This window comes from Rattus norvegicus, chromosome 9 (genome assembly GCF_021556685.1).
Source record: "Rattus norvegicus strain SHRSP/BbbUtx chromosome 9, alternate assembly SHRSP_T2T, whole genome shotgun sequence".
In the NCBI taxonomy this organism is placed as follows: domain Eukaryota; kingdom Metazoa; phylum Chordata; class Mammalia; order Rodentia; family Muridae; genus Rattus; species Rattus norvegicus.
The window spans coordinates 32,015,001-32,034,261 of NC_141542.1; the positions used below are offsets into that span (position 1 = coordinate 32,015,001).

General features: G+C 46.4%; 1 protein-coding gene across 2 annotated transcripts in view; it reads right to left on the minus strand.

Moving 5' to 3' along the window:
* Clic5 (CLIC family member 5) overlaps positions 1-19,261 on the minus strand; it is a 145,384-nt gene that overhangs the window by 93,101 nt on the left and 33,022 nt on the right. Inside the window, 1 exon segment of one of the 2 annotated variants that reach the window (NM_053603.4) lies at positions 6,071-6,467. The exons of the other annotated variant lie outside the window; for it this stretch is intronic. Coding sequence (NP_446055.1) covers positions 6,071-6,133 — 63 coding nt within the window. The 5' untranslated portion in view covers positions 6,134-6,467. 2 annotated transcript variants of the gene reach the window in all.

Consider the following 19,261-nt stretch of genomic DNA (forward strand, 5'->3'; position numbering starts at 1 on the left):
AAACCTAGATGTCCCTCGATGGAAGAATGGATTAACAAAATGTGGTGGTAAATTTACACTACAGGGCATTACTCAGAATTTTTTTTTAATGACACCATGAAATTTTCAGGTAAATAGTTGAAACTAGAAGAAATACTAACCCGAGTGAGGTTACTCAGACCCAGAAAGACAAATACAGTATCTATTAACTTGTAAATGGATGTTAGCTGTTAAGTAATGACAAACAAGCCACAATCCATAGACCCAGAGAGGTTAGGTAACAAGGAGGTCTCTAGGGGGATGCATGGATCTCCGTGGGAAGGGGTAATAGAATAGATTTTACAGGTGGACTGGAGCTTGTGGGGACAGAAGCAGGAACAAGCAGGTTGTGGGGAGAGGTGTGAAGAAAGAGGGAGAGACAGGTGGTACTGGGGGGCATTTGGAGGCTGGTGTGGAAACCTAGTGAAGTGGAAACTTCCTAGAATCTATGAAGTGGACCCTAATGAGGACTCTTAATAAAGGAGGATATGGAGTCTCTGCTAGCCATCTTTTGTAGCCAGGTGAGACTTCCAGTGGATGGTCTGGGTTGCATTCAATTGAGTTGTTGGCCAAGCAGGTCCCGCAGGAATCCTCAAACAGCCCAGGCAGATGCTAAGACACATGGTTGCTCTCTGGTAACAGCACGCCATTGCTGAGGACTACATCTACATAACTCAGTGAACGTGGAGTTGAGCTGGTGCCTACCTGGAGCCTTCACTCCTATGTTCTACTCCATTTTGTGCAGGGACATACTCCATAGGTTACCAAAAGAGAAACATGAACACCAATTCGAGTCACAGAACTTTTGACCTACAATCTGTCCTGCCTGCAAAATACACTAGGGCAATGGTGGCCCAGACTTGTGGGAGTAGCCAACCAATGTCTGATTTGATTTACGGCCTACTCTACAAGAGGGAACCCTTACCCAACACTGCTTGAGTAACCAAGAATCAGAGACTAGACAGCCCAGAGACTTAGGGTAAAACCAAATACAACTGATATTTTTTTTTAAAAAGTCAATAAAATGACTTCTAGTGATATTCTGCTATACTCATAAATCAGTGACTTATTCAGTCATCATCAGAAAGGATTCCCTGAGGAATAAATAAAAGACATCATAACCCTGGAATATCAAGAAAGAGAAACCAAGAAACTCGTGAGGTGAAGGGGAGAGTAAAATCTGAAAGAAGGCTGTGGAGATGATTGTGTTGGGAAATGCCTATACCACGCAAGCTTGAGGGTGTAAGTTGAGATCCCCAGGCATCCAGGTGATTCCACAGGCACATCTGAAACCCCATCTGGTGAGGGCAGAGACAAGCAGATTCCTGGAGCTCACTGAATGAGCGCCAGGTTCATTGAGAGACCCTTTCTCAAAGGATAAGTTAGAGAATAATCAAAGAAGACACCACTGACTTTCACATGCATGTGCACACATGTACATACTCACCAACATACATGCATGCACACATCCACACAAACATATACCTCTAGGTGTGCACACACACACACACGCACACACACACACACACACACACACACACACACACACACACACACCTCATGAAATAGCTTATGCTTATGTGAGCTGCCCGAAGGGACCAGGCAGTCAGATCAACACAGCAGCTGATGTCTATTCAGGAACACCAGGAGGCTACATCCTGCCTGTTCTGGAAACCAGAAGAGCACACTCATGACTCGACCGGTGCCCTGCTCCACTGTCAGAGCTTTTGGGGTCCCTGGTAAAGAGAACAACTAGTCATTTCCATCAGACAATCAAAAGGACTGCTTTATTCTCTCGCAACATGCACATTGGTTGTTGATAGCTATTTGACTAGCCCCATGCATACACGGACTATTCTAGAGTTCTGTGGAGAGATTTCCTAACCAGCCCATCAGCACATGTTAACTGAGGTGAACTTTCTATCCACAGCCCTCCTGACCACTACAGCCCATGTTTACTAGGCAGTCAGGATTTTAACATACACTGCGTCAGCTGTAGCAGAAGCTGCCAGCTCTGCACCCACCCCTGGCTGCTCAGAAGGCCTGCACACTGGAGTCACTACAGGGTAGCAATGAAAAGACTGCTCTGGGCTCTGCCCAAGGTGGACTGATGTCACCAGCCTGGGGCATGTCCAGGCACAAGAGTTTTAACTCTTCCCTAAGTGACTTGCTCGTGCCAGCCTCCAAGTTTGAGACTCCATCGTTTCAGCCCCAAGAAATGACTTTAGGGGACTTGTTCACCATGATCTCTTCTCTTTGGTATCTCTCTGTATCTGGGATCTAGGGTGGGACGAAGAGTGGAAGGAGAGCATGATCTAGCCTGCTCAGAATGCCCCGTGTGTGTTCCCTCAAATAGCCTTCTATTTTACTTTCACTCTCTCTCTCTCTCTATTCTTTCCTTTACCAAATCACACTCACTTCCTCCTCTAACCTGGCGCCCTCCCTTTATGATCAAAGTCCAAGCTACAGATGATCTCACCCATTCTCAAAATATCCCTGCAAGAGAGGAGGGAGCCAAGCCTCTGCTCTCCAAGGGAAATCAGGGACACACAGATCCAGCGGAGGCTCTATCTGCCAAGCACGATGCTACCCGGAAGATGGAAGGTGTCTGTGGGCATCTCCAATGCTCAGCACTTTTACCCGTATGTCCCTGTAGAACTTGCACAGCAAGTTGCTGGTGACTGTGTCTGTCTAACCAGAGCACCACACATCCACACAATCCCGGTCGCATCTGTTCTTCCAAGCTAAGCACCAGAAACAGTTCCCTTCACGATCCAAGTATCTTGGCTTGGATAAGGAATTGTTATTGGTTTCAAAGGTGTTTTGGCTAAAGAAGATTATGGAAGTTGAGTGATTCATTTGGAGTCGTCTAGCTTGTGGAGGCAGAGAGACGAGTTGGGGGCAGGTTTTATGTAACATCTGAGAGCCTAACTTGTCAAAAAAAACAAAAAACAAAAACAAAAACAAAAACGGACAAGGAACTTATGACAGAAATCAGTTGGTAGAGCGCTTGCCTGGCGAGCATGGCATCCTGGATTTGATCTTCAGCATCATGTATAATTAGACATGGAGCACATTCCTTAGCATTAGGGATGGGTAAGATTAGGAAATCAAGGTCATTTTGGGAGTTCAAGGCTAGCCTGGGCTACGTGATATGCCAGTAAAAGAAGAGAACAAGAACTGGCGTCTCAGTGTTTGGGGAAGGATGAGACATTTAGCATATGAAGGGCCACAGGAATCTGAACAGTGTTCTCCTCAGCCTACTTCAGGGCGGTTCCCACACCCTCTTGGAGCACAGGTTTGCTCAGTGACATCAGGACACTAATCCCTTTTGTTTCCCTGGGCTACTGAAAGGGAGCAGACCTCAGCTCACCAAGGGCCTGTGACTCCAAGTATCAGAAGATCCCGTGGGTCATAATTAACTGTTTTCTTCAGTTTACATAGGAGTGAAATGATCTTCGTGAATTAAGATGTGAATCTCCAATGAGCTGAGTCCTTGCTGCACTTTGCATGCCCTAGAATGCTGTCCTGTGTCGCTGCCATGAGTATTATTATCACTGAAGTAGACACGGATGAGGAGTACTGTGCATGGCAGGGAAACACCAGTCTTTGAAACCCACAGGACAGTAGTTAAGATGGGCAGACCCAGTGTCCTGCTGACCTGGAGAGAGGTGGTCTTTAACTGGTTGTTGAAAATGACCCATGTCATGGCCCCAGGTAGGGCCTCTTCTACCTGAGTTTCTTCATGGGGACCAATCAACCCTCCCCTTCAGAGAGCACCTCTGCTACCCAACACCAGATGCCAGAGACTTTCCGTGGGAATCCAGAATGGAGACACTGCAGATTTGGGGAAAGTTTGATTCTGCAAGCCAGACAGAATCCTGCCCCCCTAAAATGACACCATTGGAGGCTCTGAGAAGCACCCTCACTTTACACACAGGTGTTTGTTTGTTTTTGTTATTTAAGACAGGGTTTCTCCATGTAGGGCTCACTGTCTTGGAACTCGCTCTGTTGGAGGCTGGCCTCGAACTCAGAGATCTGCTGGCCTCTGTCACCGGAGTGCTGGGATTGAAGTCGTAGGCCACCACTACCCCGCTGACCCAGCTTTTATGTGTACCCTGTGATCATAACAGTCACCAGAAGCTCAAAGATGAGGGTGGGCATCAAAAACACCTCTGCCATCAATCTGGTCTGGGAACCACAAAGGCCCGCTTGGCTCTTACTAACTGCCTTTCTTTAATAAGAAACCAGGTAGGTGACAGCACAGACATTCTAGAATTCTTTGGGGGCTACTCGCTGTGGAGTAAGTGTTTTTATATAGACAAAATCTCCGAATGCTGCCAACATTAAATTCCAAAGATACAGGTAGAATTGGTCTCTATGCTTAGTGCAGGGCAAAGGGCTCTCTCCCTTGGCTCCAAAGAACCAATTTGGGTTTGAAATATGTCTCAGGGAACCTGACACTTGCAGTTCCTACTCCCAGGCAATCCGAGTAAGTCCAAGACTGGCTCTCTTAAGGAAGGCAGCAAGGTTTTGTGAATGCTGTATCCATTCACCCTCCCTCCATGGCCCCATCCTGCCCAGACTGGGAGGAGGCAGAGGCAGTAGAGCCTTGTTCTTTTCCTAGGTCAGTCAGCACACCTAAAACTGCTGCCTAGAGAACATCGACATCACTTTGTAGACATAAAATAGGTTGCAACAATATATATATATATATATATATATATATTCAAATTCATTATGTATATTGAAGTGTGCGTGTGTGTGTGTGTGTGTGTGTGTGTGTGTGTGTGTGTGTGTGTGTGTCTGTGTGTGTGTGTTTCAAAGGTGTCAAAGAAGAAAAGATTGTTATTCAGGTTTACAGGAACCTAAACCTTTCTGCTGAAGTCTATTCAACTCGTTTGGAGACAGGTGGCTTAAGCAAATTAACACCTTTCTGCTTCCAGGTTTTAGGCATGCCCTTTAGACCCAGTGTGCTCTCAGCCCTCTGCACTCTATTCTTGGAAAACTGCGCTAGAAGATTTTATTCCCCTTTGTGAAAGCTCTAGGTAATCAGGCAGTACAGCCCTCCCCTCCCCCCAAAGTCCTGGCGACTCTGCAGCCCAGCCCAGAGGCTGCTTTCCTTCGCCTCAGGTTTCCCGGTCTCTGCTTCTGCAGTGTCCCGGCAAGTGGGGGTGGGGTGGGGGGGGCTGATCAAATGTTTCTGCCTACACCTGCGGAGGACCGGACCTCCAACCTCCCGCAGCCTGCAAAACAAAATTACAGTTGCTGTCTGGTGTCTGCTACTGCCCAAGAAGCAGGGGTGGGGGGGGGGGCTTAATTTGGTTCTGCAAGAAACCCAGGTCGGGTTGACTGACAGGTCCCCTGGTTACCTGAGACTGCCCTGCAGAGTCATAATGACAGTGATAATAACAGCAGGGAACTGGGTGTTCGTTTTTTTTTTTTTTTTCTCCTCTACAAGTCACAAAACAAGAAAATAGCTTTGTGGCCTTTGCTTTTATTTTAGCGCTTCTGAATAAAAGAAGAGGGGGGTACTAGGAAATGCTATTTTTGTTTTGCCAAAGATAATCTCCCTCCTCTCTCTCTCTCTCTCTCTCTCTCTCTCTCTCTCTCTCTCTCTCTCTCTCTCCTCCCCCTCCCTCTCCTTCTCCCTCTCCCTCTCCCTTCCTCTCCTCCCTCTGCTACAGAAGAAAAGTTTACTAGTCCAGCCAGATTCCCTGTCCCTATATCTGGAGACAACCTTCCACCTAGCCAACATCCCTTCTCTTGGATCACAGGATCCGCGCGCTTCCCTCGGAGCTCAGGATGCAGGGCAGCGACCTGTCCTACAATGTTTGGTAGACTGTGGGTCAACTCTTCAAGACAGCCACCTGCCAGGTCGATGCTCACTCTATTCTCCCGGGATCCGCTTCCAGAAAGGCCACAGACAGGACCACGAGGGTGCCGGACTGCGCTCCCTAGGGAGGGTCTCAAGTCCCAGAGGGATCTGCGTCCTGACACTTGAGATCTTGCCACCTCCAGCCCGGGAGGAGGCCCACGAACGCCGACCTACCTTCACGAAGAGCTCGATCTCGGGGTCCCTGTCGTCCCCATTAGCTGTCGCTGAGTCCGTCATGCCGTCGGCGCCCCGGACCACGGTCCCGGGCCGGAGAGGCGCCACCTCTGCAGCGCTTCAGGCTCCTGCTCACAGCGAGGGGCCTCTCTTCTGCACGGCGTTTAATTTTTTTTTTCTTTTAAGACTAACAGTTTCTCATCAATTTCTCCAAGCAAGGACAGCTATGTCTGAGAGAAGAGCTCGGAGTCCCAGGTGTCAAACGGAAAGAGCAGACTCCAAGATCCAGCAGGGGGCTAAAAGGAAGAGCGAGCTAAGGGATTGACAACAGGTCCCGAGAGCAACAAGTGCCTGGCTGCTGGGAGGTGTCACAGGATCCGCGACTGTCAGCGATCCCGCGCCCCGCCGCGGGTGCGCCCAAAATAGACCGCAGCCGCGAGGCGGGGTCAGTCGGGGCGGGGACTTGGGGGGGGGTCACCGTGGGAGTTCAGCATGGGCTGGACCCCTCAGTGCTGGCGCTCATTTAGAGCTGGCCAAGGCAGTAAGTGTTCGAAGGCCAAGAGTATGTCCTGCAGGGCATAATGAGAGACAGGAAGAGTGGGGCACGGACGATGATTTTCAAGGTTTTTGAAATGTTTTAGTTTTTGTTTTTTAATAAAGAGGCTCACCTAGCCCAAGTTATTCTACTACCCAAATCACGCACTTACAACGGCATGGAGCAAAGTAAAGATTCTGGACTCTCGTAGAGCTTGCCATTTTTGCTCTGGCAATAAAGGATCTGGGCAGGAGCCTGGGAGAGGCAGAGGGGTGAGCCAACAGGGTCAGGTGCCAGAGCCAGAGATCTGCAGCTTTTTCTGTTCCCTTGCTTGGTTTTATTTCCCTCTGCTTTCTTATTCTCTCCCTCCTTCCCTCCCTCCTCTCACTTCCTCCTCCTCTCCTTTGTCTTCCTCCTCCTCTCTCTGTCTCTGTCTGTCTCTGTCTGTCTCTGTCTGTCTCTGTCTGTCTCTGTCTCTGTCTCTCTGTCTCTCTCACACACACACAGACACACACACACACACCCCTCGTGTGCCCAGGCTGACTTTAGCCTTGAAGTTACTATGTAACTGAGACTGATTTGGAATTCCTCATCCTCCTTCCTCTAACCTCCCAAGTGTTGCTTACAGGTATCCGTTACCACACCCAGCTTTCTCTTTCTCTTTTTCTTTCTTTCTCTTTCCTTTTCTTTCTTTCTTTTGTGACCTATGATACAGAGGGGGAAATGCTCAAATCCTGCAAGTATAGTTCAATGTTGCTACCAGCACTAGATGAAGGAATAAAATACTAGCTACACCACCAGAAGTTCTTGCTCTCTTCTTTCTTCTGCTTTCCCCCTGCCCAGGGGAAACATCACCCAGACTTGAAATAGTCTAAGGTGAGAGTTAAGGTTGAGGCTAGTAACCCTGGTTTCCTTCAACCCTAATGACATTGGACACAGATCTGAAATGATTCCCTTAGATATGTACTTAAGAGGGGGGTTGCTGAATCACAGAATATGAGAATGTTCTCTATATATAATCTCTTATGGTTTTCTGAAGCCCCCCGCCAAAACACACACACACACACACACACACACACACACACACACATGTCCCGCGCTATCGTGCGCCATCTTGTAATGGCGGAAGCTATTACGGCTTTACACACACACACACACACACACACACACATCCCTACCTCTTGTTTCCTTTTTAAAGTAGTTGCAGAGCTGAGGAGATGCTCAGGGTGTGAGGTGCATGCCAGGCAAGCTAGAAGCCTTGAGGTGGGATCCCCAGCAGCTACAGTGCAGGCTCCATGGCCTGGCTCTGCTCCCAGGTCTCTGGAGGTGGAGACTAAGCTGACTCTGGGTTCAGATGAAAGACCTTGTGTCGATATACAAGAGAGAAAGCAATCAGAGATGTCTTAGTCATTGGTGGTGTTAGCCTGATTTTGTAAAAGTGGAGAAACTGAGGCATGGAGTACTTAAGAAACTTGACTATTGTCTTCAACCCAGGAAATGGTAAAAGTCAGAATTTGAACACAGATAAACTGATATTTCAGCAACTACTCAACTAACTGTCTTTTTTCCCCCTGCTTTGTGAACACTACACTGAGGGAAATGCAGGCCTGGTCCTAATCATGGAAATTAAAATCCATTTCAGTGAAGCAGTAACAGAAAGGAACCACGAGGGGTCACAAGAATGAGGCAGATGGAGGATACGGGTCTGAGTTTAGATCCAAACTGTCTCCAAGTTGCCCATTTCCTAAGGACTTGACTCCAGCCATGACACCATTGGAACCTCTAAGGGGTGGGGCCTCACAGTAGAAAGCAGTCGGGTCACTGGGGCCATCCTCTCGAAGGGAATTGCCTTAGAAACTTTTCTAATGATGTGAGGAGACACCAGGGCCAAGGCAACTTATTTTTAAAAGCACTTAATTAGGCGCTTGCTTACAGTTTCGGAGGGTGAGTCCGTGACATCATGGCAGGAAGCAAGGCAGCAGGCAGGCAGCCTGACGCTGAGGAAGTAGCTAACAGCTTACATCTTATCCACAAATTTTAGGCAGAGATAAATGGAGACTGGGTCTAGCATGGGCTTCTGCAACCTCAAATCCCACCGCCAGGGGCAGGCCACATCTCATTGTATAAGGCCACACCTCCTGCAACAAGGCCACGCCTTCTCCAACAAGGCCACGCCTCCTATAACATGACCACACCCCCTAGTCCTTGCCCAAACAGTTCCACCAACTTGGGGCCAAGCATTTTAAACATAAGAGCTTATAGAAGCCATTGTCATTCAGACTCCCACAGGACTGCCATGCTTGTCCCTCTCTTTTTGCTATCTAAGAGGTAAATGCCTCTCTCCACACAAGTTCCTGCCATTGTAGATATTATAGCTGTGTATAGTTGTATATAGTATAGGTATATGTACAGACCCTAAGCAATAAGGCTAATTGATCGTGGATGATAGAACTTTGAAAACTGAACCTAAAAAAAAACCCTTCCTTCTTTTTAAGGTGATCGTCTCAGGTATTTTGTCATGGAGAAAATGTGGACTAGCCCAGAGGTTCTCCATGGGGCGGCATGCAAAGAGACTGCTTAGCACAGTTGGAATGAGAAGAAGAAAAGGCTACACGGACCAAGTTGATTTGAATAAAACACCTTGGTCGTATATCTGATAGGTAGATGGAGAAGACGAGGTGTTGTGGCCACCATTTACAGACTCTGAGCTCAAGAATATTATTCTAACTTAAAAAAAGTCACCATGGCAGCATGCAACCCTTTGGGCACCTTAGCCCTTAATCAGAGTGAGGTTCAAAGACACCGCTCCTCCTTGCCTTCAGGTTCACATCAGCTGAGACTTTAGACAGGCCGTCAGCCTCACAGGTGAATCTCTGCAGAAGTGGCCACACACTCTGGGAAAGGACCAAGGTTACAGAGGCGTCTGGGGCCTTCGCTGCATGATGCTGCAGCCTCATGGCTTCCATGCACTGGAGTGTAGAGAATATTTTTTAGTATCACTATAGTGAGTGCAAACAGAATTATAGGAACAAAAAGCCTTGGAAAGTCCTTTTAATGAAAAGTCCTTTCTAGGAACTTTAGATCATTTTCTTGCCTTGGTTGTAGGCCATGCATGAGATGACCTTTTCCAGACCTCAAACATGCTAACCCATTAAGCACAGCTAACCTGCTTTTTATTTTCTTAATATATTGGAAAACAGGAAGTTTCTGTTTATTAACATTTCTAGAAATCATCACATTTGGATATCCCTTCAAAGAACTCATAGTTTAAATGCAATCAACCATGTGTGTGTGTGTGTGTGTGTGTGTGTGTGAGAGAGAGAGAGAGAGAGAGAGAGAGAGAGAGAGAGAGAGAGAGAGAGAGAGAGAGATTTGGGTGTAAGTACACACAGAGCTGGTATTACATGCAATTGCAAACCATTTTGCATGGGTGCTGAGAACCAAACCCAGGTCCTCTGCAAGATCAGGAAACCCTCTTAACTAATGAGCCATCCCTCTAGCCTCAAATGCACCTTGCCAGTCCCCACCCTACACTGGGTTCAGCCATCACTGTTTTTGCGCACAGTTTTAGAATTAGATCCACAGTATGGCTGGTGTAAAGGCTTCATTTTTATATCCAATGCTGCAAAACCAAGTCGTTTAGAATCAAGTATAGCTCTGACCCGCAGAAACGCTTTAATTCTCATTTAAGCCACGGCTTGATAGACCCAGTACAGATTTTAGGTTAAGCTTTATCAGTAAAGAATTGCAAAAAGAAAAATGCTTTTAGTATTCAATCTGACAGCCACTCATGCTAAATTTGGAACCAGAGAGAGGAGACTAGCATGGGCCAGAGAAGGCTGGTATGAAAGTCTGTGTAAGATCTATATTCTTGTAAGACTGTTGAAGGGAAAATACAACGTATTTAATAGAAAGGTTATATGTTTAAGTTTATTAATATGAAAATACAACCTAAGGAACAAAAGGTAAAGGAATTTGTGTAATTGTACAGCTTATATAATTCAATTGAAATGTTATTCATTTAAGTATAAGAAAAGTTAGGTATACCTATTGCAAGTCCCAAATAAAGACCTATATTTTATACAAAGGTATGTGGTAGGAAAGCAGATTGGGTCGAGAGAGATGGCTCAGCAGTTCAGCGCGTATACTGTTCCTCCAGAAGACCCATGTTCAACTCCTACCACCCACATCCTGTGACTCACAACATCCCGTGATCCACAACACTGATTGCTCATACCCATCTGAATTTTTGCCAAGAACAAGAGAGAAGGTATGTTACTAAAATCAGGCATGAAAAATGGGGCCATCCGACCAGTGACCATCCCAACTTGGGATCCAACCCATGGGTGAGCACCAAACCCTGACACTATTATTAATGATCCCATGTTGTGCTTGCAGATGGGAGCCTAGTGTGGCTGTCCTCTGAGAGGCCCTACCAGCAGCTGACTGAGACAGATGCAGATACTTACAGCCAACCATTGGGCTGAGGACAGGACCCCTATGGAAAAGTTAGGGGAAGGATTGAAGGAGTTGAAGGGGATGGCAACCCCATAGGAAGACCAACAGTTTTTACTATCCTGGGCTCTAGAAGCTCCCAGAGACGAAGCCACCAACCAAAGTGCACACAAGGACTGGTGTGAGGTCCTGTTGCACATATATAACAGAGAACCGACTGGTCTGGTCTCCGTGGTAGAGTATGTGCCGAATCCTATAGAAACTTGATGTTCCAGGGAAGGAGGATGGGGGGCCACACTTTAAGAAGTGAAGGGGAGATAGCAGGGGTGAAGAACTCTGGGAGGGAGGACTGGAAGGGGACAAAAATAAAAGCATGTAATAATAAAAAAGAAGAAGGAGTAGGAGGAGGAGGAAGAGGAAGAGGAGGGGGAAGAGGAGGGAGGAGGGGGGAGGAGGAGGGAGGAGAAGGAGGAGGAAGAGGAGAAAGAAGAAGAAGAAGAGAAGAAGAAGAAGGAGGAGGAGGAGGAGGAGGAGGAGAAGGAGAATGGGTCCATCATCTTCACAGGTGTGAGAACACAAAAATGCTGTGAGAGGCTGCACCTAAGTTAGATCACTTCCACAAAATGGATGAAATCTTGAAAGACAAAAGCTAACAAACTCATTCAAGAAAAAGAGAATCACCTGTTCCTCTATCTATTAAATATATTTTGTTCGTACTGGAGAACCCACAAAAGCCAGCAGCCAAGGACCTTGAGGCCCGGGTGTTTCGTTAATAAATTCTACCAAACAGCCAAGACAGAGTGACACCTATTCTATACAATCTCATTCAGAAGTAGAAGAGGAGGGAACAAAAGAGTCTTCTGGATCCGTAAGGAATTTTCACAACTTAAGGACTGGTGAGCAACTTATGTTTTAAAAAAATATGAGGCCAAAGCTGTGAACAGACAGGTTACCAAACACGTAAACTCAAAAGTACACTTGTTCCCTGGAGATACAGAGGTTAAAGAGAGATGCTACAATGTGCCTGTTAAAAACCCTGACAGAGGCACTTAGGAAAACCTTGCATGCTGGCAAGAAGGTAGCAGCACCTTCCAATTCAGTGCTCAACTTCTGGTGCCTTTCTGCAGAGCACTTTAGAAATGTTCTATGATGTCCAGCCCATGATTTCTGGGTCTTCCCACTTCTTGGGCATGGTTCTAGAGAAATGCGACTCTCTGTTGACCTAGAACCTTAAATGCGAATGTTCCCACCACTGACTTATTTAGAATGATCCCAAACTGGAACAATGGCTAAATGAATCAACCAACCGTCATGTGCATAAACAATGACGGGGGTGGGGGGGGCGACGACGAGGTGTGCACATGCAGAAATGCACATAAATCTTGACTGTGCAGTGCTAAGTGAGAGAGGGTTGGTCTCCAAAGGCTGCACATTGTACAACCTCATTTATGTGACATTCTAGAGAAGAAAGGTAGAGTTGGAGAAAATCAGCAGCCCACCGCAGTTGGGTGTGGAAGGGTTTGGTTGCAAAGAGATACCAGGAAAGAGTTTTCTGAGGTGCTAAAACTGATATCCTGTCTGTTTTGGTGGTTACAAACATCTCTATATGTGTTAAGATATACAGAACCGCATGCCCACCAAAATGAAATGTTCTTTGGGTAAAGTTAAAAATTATCAAGGTTCTTAAATAATTTTAAAAAATATAAAGCCAGGGCTAGGAAGACAGTTTGGTCAGTAACATGTTTGTCAGAGAAGCAGGAGGCCCTGAGCGTGGTGTCCATAACACATGCAATGTTTCAAAAAGCCAGGCATGGTGGCATGTACTTGAAATTCCTGCACTTGGAATGTGGAAACACGGGGATCCCTGGGACTTGCAGGCTGTCCAGCCTTGATGAAGTGGTAATAAACAAAGAAAAATTACCCAAGGTGGAAGGCCCCTGAGGAACAGCACTCAACTTGACCTGTGAGCCTACAGGTAAACACACACACACACATACACACACACCATACACACATATACACACACCATACACACACCACACATACACCACACACACACCACACACACACACACACACACCACACACACACACCACACACACACACACACACCACACACACACCACACACACACCACACACACACCACACACACACCACACACACACACCACACACACACACACACCACACACACACACACACCACACATACACCACACACACACCACACACACACACACACACACCACACACACCACACACACACACCACACACACCACACACACACACCACACACACACACCACACACACACACACACCACACACACACACACACCACACATACACCACACACACACCACACACACACCACACACACACCACACACACACACCACACACACACACACACACCACACACACACACCACACACACACACACACGCATGAAGTCGCCATTTTGTTTCCATATCTTTCCTCAAATCGTATCACACCATTAACATCAGAAATACAAACAAACTCCTGAAACATACATTAAAACCAGATTAAACAGGAAGGAAGGTAGCTCTTAGCTCTGAGTCCTTATTAAAGATTAAAAGAAACATTTAAAAGAATATACATTTTTGAAACATACTTCAGCACAGTAAACATTCCCCTTCCATAAAGCAAGAGTAGGCGTAGAAGAGAGAAGAGATGGGACCCAGACAAAAGCAAATGCAAGGACAGTGTTAAATGCAGTAACTCCATGTCTGGTCTCTGGGGCATGTGGTACCATGGTGTGTACTGGACACAGTCAGAAAACCCATGCCACAGCCTCAGTGCTAAACTGCACTGATGTCCTCCAAGACTAACACATCACTTCCTTGAACTCATCCTTCCCTGGAGCTTCAGGGAACATAGCATAGACAAGTCCTTTGCTACAACTGAAGAGGAATGGCCTCTCGGCCAGCCCTCTGGAGTTCCTGTTCCCCTCAGATCTCATGAGCTCAGTCTTAACTGTCTGTCATTCCAATCAACATTCCGGCTTTCAGAGCTTAGGCCAGAATCACTCACAGGGCTTTGCTTATAGCATCACCCTGTTTCTTGAGCCGTATTCTCAAGTTTTCCACATTCTTTCTACCGACCAGTTCCGAAGCCTTGGGAACCAATGCTCAGGGGTAGTCAGCACCAAGGACCCCACCTCTCTAGCTTTCTTTCGTATGACGCTGACAAATCACCTGAGGGAAACAACTCAAGGGAGGAAGAATTTATTTACTCATTTGCTATTTATGTCTTTATATATGCATGTTTGTATGTATGTATGTGTGTATGTATGTATGTATGTGTGTATGTATGCATGTATGTATGTATGTATGTATGTATGTATGTATGTATGTATGTAGAGAGAAAGTCTCATGTATCCCAGCTGACCTCAAACTTACTATTCAACTGAGGCTGGACTTGAATTCCTGGCCCTCCTGCTTTGCCCTTCCAAAGGGTGAATCACAGGCATTTGTTTTGGCTTTTGGTTCCTGAGATTGCAGCTCTTCATGGTGTGTGTATGATCAATAAATACATCAACATTAGAGGAATCCATCAACCAATCAATGAGAGCTCAAACCTCTTTCATTCACAGCTTCTCCCTCTCTTTGGGTTCCACCCTCCCATCCATCGGCAAAATGTACATTGCACTGTGGTATTTTTATACATCCTAATTTAAACCAAAACATGAAAAAGGTTTACATAATAAAAAATGATAATTAACATTTGCTAAGATTCCGCCATGCACTGGGAATTCTGAATCCCTTATTAGCTTCACCGTCTCTGTAATAGACCAGTGACGGGGTTGTTATTGGTCCCATTTCATCAATGAGGAAGCCAAGTCTTAAAGAGGCAGGGCTGATCCCCCAGCCAGCTGTCTCCATGAGAACGGAAGCCGGTGCTCATCCATCCTGGTAGTACATGCTTTATAGGAAGGAAGCAAATGCCCACGGACACACAGGTAAACGGTTCAAAGGATCAGGGTCTCTGGTTTCCCTGGTTACCCACTCCTCCATCCACTGCCCATTAGGTTGCTGGGGAATTTCAGGCATGCGCAGGTGGCCCCTGTGGCCGGCACTGGGACCTTCATCAGGAATGTGTTTGACATCCTTTTTCCTTCTGTTGTCTTAAGAACAAGTAGAACGGGACTAGAAAGCTGTGACTCCATCTCATCCCCACAGGGCTGAAAGCAGTGTTGACAGAAAACAAGGGCTGAGATGTGACGTCACAAGAGAGGCGGGCAGCCTATGTGTTCCTGGGCTGTTGGGGTGATTGAAACCTGAAATCTCTAGAAGCTTCTCTCCTAGAGATCAGCAAGCTTCTTTTTTGGCTCAGACCACCTCACCCTTCCTGATGCTCACAGCTTGAGATTTACCTCAGAGTCGGAACTTAGGTAGAACAAAGAGGACTTTGGTGTGAGAAGGTCCCTATGATTATAAGGACCTCTCCATGGGGGCGCTGTTATTAAGTAGACATGAGTCATCAGCATACTGATACACTTAAAAAATGGGCTACATTATGATGTTTGAAAGTAACATTTTTCAAAGTTCCAGATTCTCACAAAAATGTCCTGTTGTCTTTGGAGGCTCATAAAATACAAAATGAAAGTGAAAAATGTATTTGGAATTCCAGAAAAGGGCTGTGTATGGAGCTATGGTAATTACAGGTAGTTGAATAGAATAATACAGATAAAAAATAATATCTTATGGCTTGATTTTTTTTAAGAGACGGCACCTTTCAGTATAATGAGAAGGTCAATAAACCGGGATCCAGAAACTCCAAAGACTTTAGAGACCTCGAGTGTGGCCATCCATACTCAGTGAGCCTCGGTTTCCCTATCTATAAAATGGGGATGAGAGACCAGAGCTAGGCAATTTCTAGCTGTAATCTTTAGTTAACATAATCCATCCTACAGATGTGAGCGACAGTGTCACTGTCCTCCCAAGGACTTCTAGGAACACCGGTATATTTAATTCTTTTTTTTCTCCCCACGTATCTCTTCCCATAGGTACCTCTTTCTACTTAGGTTCCCTTAGAAAGGGAATAAAACGTCTGTATGTGCTATTCCCCTGTGGCAGAGTGGCAGACACTAAGAAGATGCAATAGTACATGGAGGAGGTAAAGCCATAGAAGGTTCTGGGGAGGTTTCCTTGATTCTACTCTGTCATGGTCTTTATCCACCTGTGCAACTCAGAACCGAATTGCCTGGAAGCCTAGAGATACCCCTGTGAGATCAGAGTGTATCACCTTGGATTACTTCCATTCCCTTTTCCTGGGAGAAGGTAGAAAAAGTCCCAAATAGCTTAGTTGGGTTTGAAACTTAACTTTCTGTATGGGGGCCTGTGCTCAACGTTAGGGCTCAACGTATAGGAATACTGCAGCTCTACCAGCAATGAACTCCCCCTCCCCCTCCCCCCAGAGCAGTTGGCATGCTGCTCCCCTGCCCTCCATGGCTAGCCGTGTAGATGTGATGTGTTTTTAGGAGAATACAAAAATGAAACCGTGGTCTGGAGGGAAGAGGCTCGTTTGTTACCTTTTCCCATCACCTTCGGGAGATGAGGGAGAGATTGGGTGCTGAGTAACCTTCTCACAAACAGGTCCGCTTGCACCGAAGTGTCGGCCATGAAATTTTCATATTCCCGTGCACTTATTGTTGGCCTATTAACCACAAGGTGCAACTGGCCATGTGGGAGACATGTTGGGAAAGGAAGCAGTTGAGGCTAGCCTGTGCCTGGCAAGTCTTGACTATCTCCATTGTGGGAGACATGACGCGCACAGGAACAAAGCAAGCTATGTGTAAGTATGAAGTGTGGTAAAACCTAGTGAGGAACTTCAGGGGCAGATCATCTGAGCAGTGGGGTCTATGGGGAAAGCCGCAAAGCTGAGGAGACTTTGAAGACTGCAGAGAAAAGAGCTGGGAACCACATGTATGAGGGAACTGGAGTAGGAGAGAGCATCCCATGGTGGAGCGACTGAAGGGTCTGCTTTAATTCCTTCATTGTCTCCCTATGGGCCTTGCATACTGGGGTCACACTTCTCCCCTTTCCAGTGTAACTGCATCATATACAGCCTGTGTGATTTCAACTCATCTTTGGTTACAATCTGTCCAGAAATTTTCATTCCGTGGGACAGTTCTAGCATAACCCAAAGTGATGTTTATGCTGAATATATGCTAGCTCTCATTGAATCATTTGGAGAAAAGATTCTTGTATTGTCTTGACCTATTCCTAGTGTATTTTCAGTCAAATATACCTTGCAAAAAAACATGATGAGGAGGTCGGCTCCGTGAAGTAAAGCACTTGCCAAGCAAGACTGATGACCCAAGCTCGGATCCCCTAAACCCTTGTCAGAAAAATTAGCTCTCATAGTTTGTATCTGTATTCCAGGGCTCCTGCAATGACATGGGAGACAGAGACAGAAGAGTCACCTAGAAGCTTGCAGGTCAGCCGGCATGGAAGATAAGACAGAGGAGCAGGCAAGAGAGGTCCTCAAAGCAAGGTAGAAGGCGAAGATGGACTCCTAGAAGCTGTCCTCTGATGTATGTGTCATGTATCTTCTGGACATGGGTACCTGTACTCACCCCCCTTCTGAGAGGCGGGGGAGAGACAAAGAGAGAGAGAGAGAGAAAGAGAGAGAGAGAGAGAGAGAGAGAGAGAGACAGAGACAGAGACAGAGACAGAGACAGACAGACAGACAGACAGAGAGAGAGACAGAGAGACAGAGACAGAGAGAGACAGATTTGTTTATAAATTTTAAATTTTGTGCAGGCACAAACTTAAAATTTTAAGCTTTCAATTCAACACTCATTACAGTTCTTCTGTAACACCTTTGCAGTACAGTTTTTTATCTAAAGATCCCTCATACTTGGTTCTGATCAACAGCTACATTGGCATCACTGATTCGAACCTACGGAGAAAGAATCCCCAGTGGAAGATTGATGTTGAATCTAAGTGATGTCACGTTGTTTTAAAGTGTCATTGAAATCACCTTGAACTTAACTCCTTCCCTCCACTCTCTTACCACCGCCCCATTACCCACACACTGTAACTCTGTTCCTTTCCCAGAAACAGTTTGGCAGTGATCACAAGACGTTTTGCCCTCAGTAAAGCTCGAGTCACGAAGGACCGCGGGATCAAATGATGTCATAGGTCTTGCCTCACTCACAGGCATCTGCTTCTTGGGAGGAGGCACCAACTGAAGGTCAGAGGGGTACAAAACAGCCACACCAAAGTGGTCTGGTTGAGGTCACCAGTCAACACCAGCTCCTCCCTTGCTCATTGCCAGCTGATCATGATGGGGGTGCTGTGTGCCTTGACAACGTGAAGGCCAAACGTGTGATGGCCTCTCACTCCTTCCTGGGATGCTGAAGGTGGCTGGACCACTCTCCATTTGATGGCCACTTATACCATGGGGAACGGGAACTAAGGCAGTTTTACTGATCAACGAACGGAACTGGGGCTGGAGAGATGGCTCAGTGGTTAGGAGCACTTGCTGCTCTTGCAGAGGTCCTGAGTTACCTTCTCAGCACTCATGTGGTATTCAAGGCATCCAGTACCCTCCTCCGCCCTTTGTGGAAACGCAGCTTCACACAAGTCACACACACATAGTTAAGAATAAAATAAAGCTTAAAGCAAGTAAGCACGCAAACACACAAGCCCAGTACTGACCCACTGCTTGAAGATAAACAGGGGGATGCTAGAAAGAAAAGTGCCCATCTATTGCATGTGTATGCATGGCTGTTCCTCCCCCATTTACTGCTGCTTAAAGAGCATTCCAATTTCTCTTTCCTCTGGCTAAGGAGTGAGTATCTCTAAGGTGTATATACCTCTGTTTTTTTATACCCTGTATAGTAGTTTTAGGTTGACAGAAAATCTGGGCAGAAGCAACTGAGTTCTCATAGAACTTCTGCACACCCTCCTACACACCCAGCCTCTTCAAGAACTTGTATTTGCAATGAGAACCTGCCTGGATATAGAATAGCCACCGAAACTCTATAGCTCAAATCACTCAAGGCATTGTCCATCTGAGGATTTATCGCTGGTTTTATTTTATTCATATGCATAGGTGGTGATTTGAAAGAGAAATGGCCCCTGTAGCCTCAGGTTTTTGAACACTTGGTTCCCATTTGGTGGCACTGTTCAGGAGGTCACGTTTCAGCCTCAGGCTCCTGCTCCTTTGACTG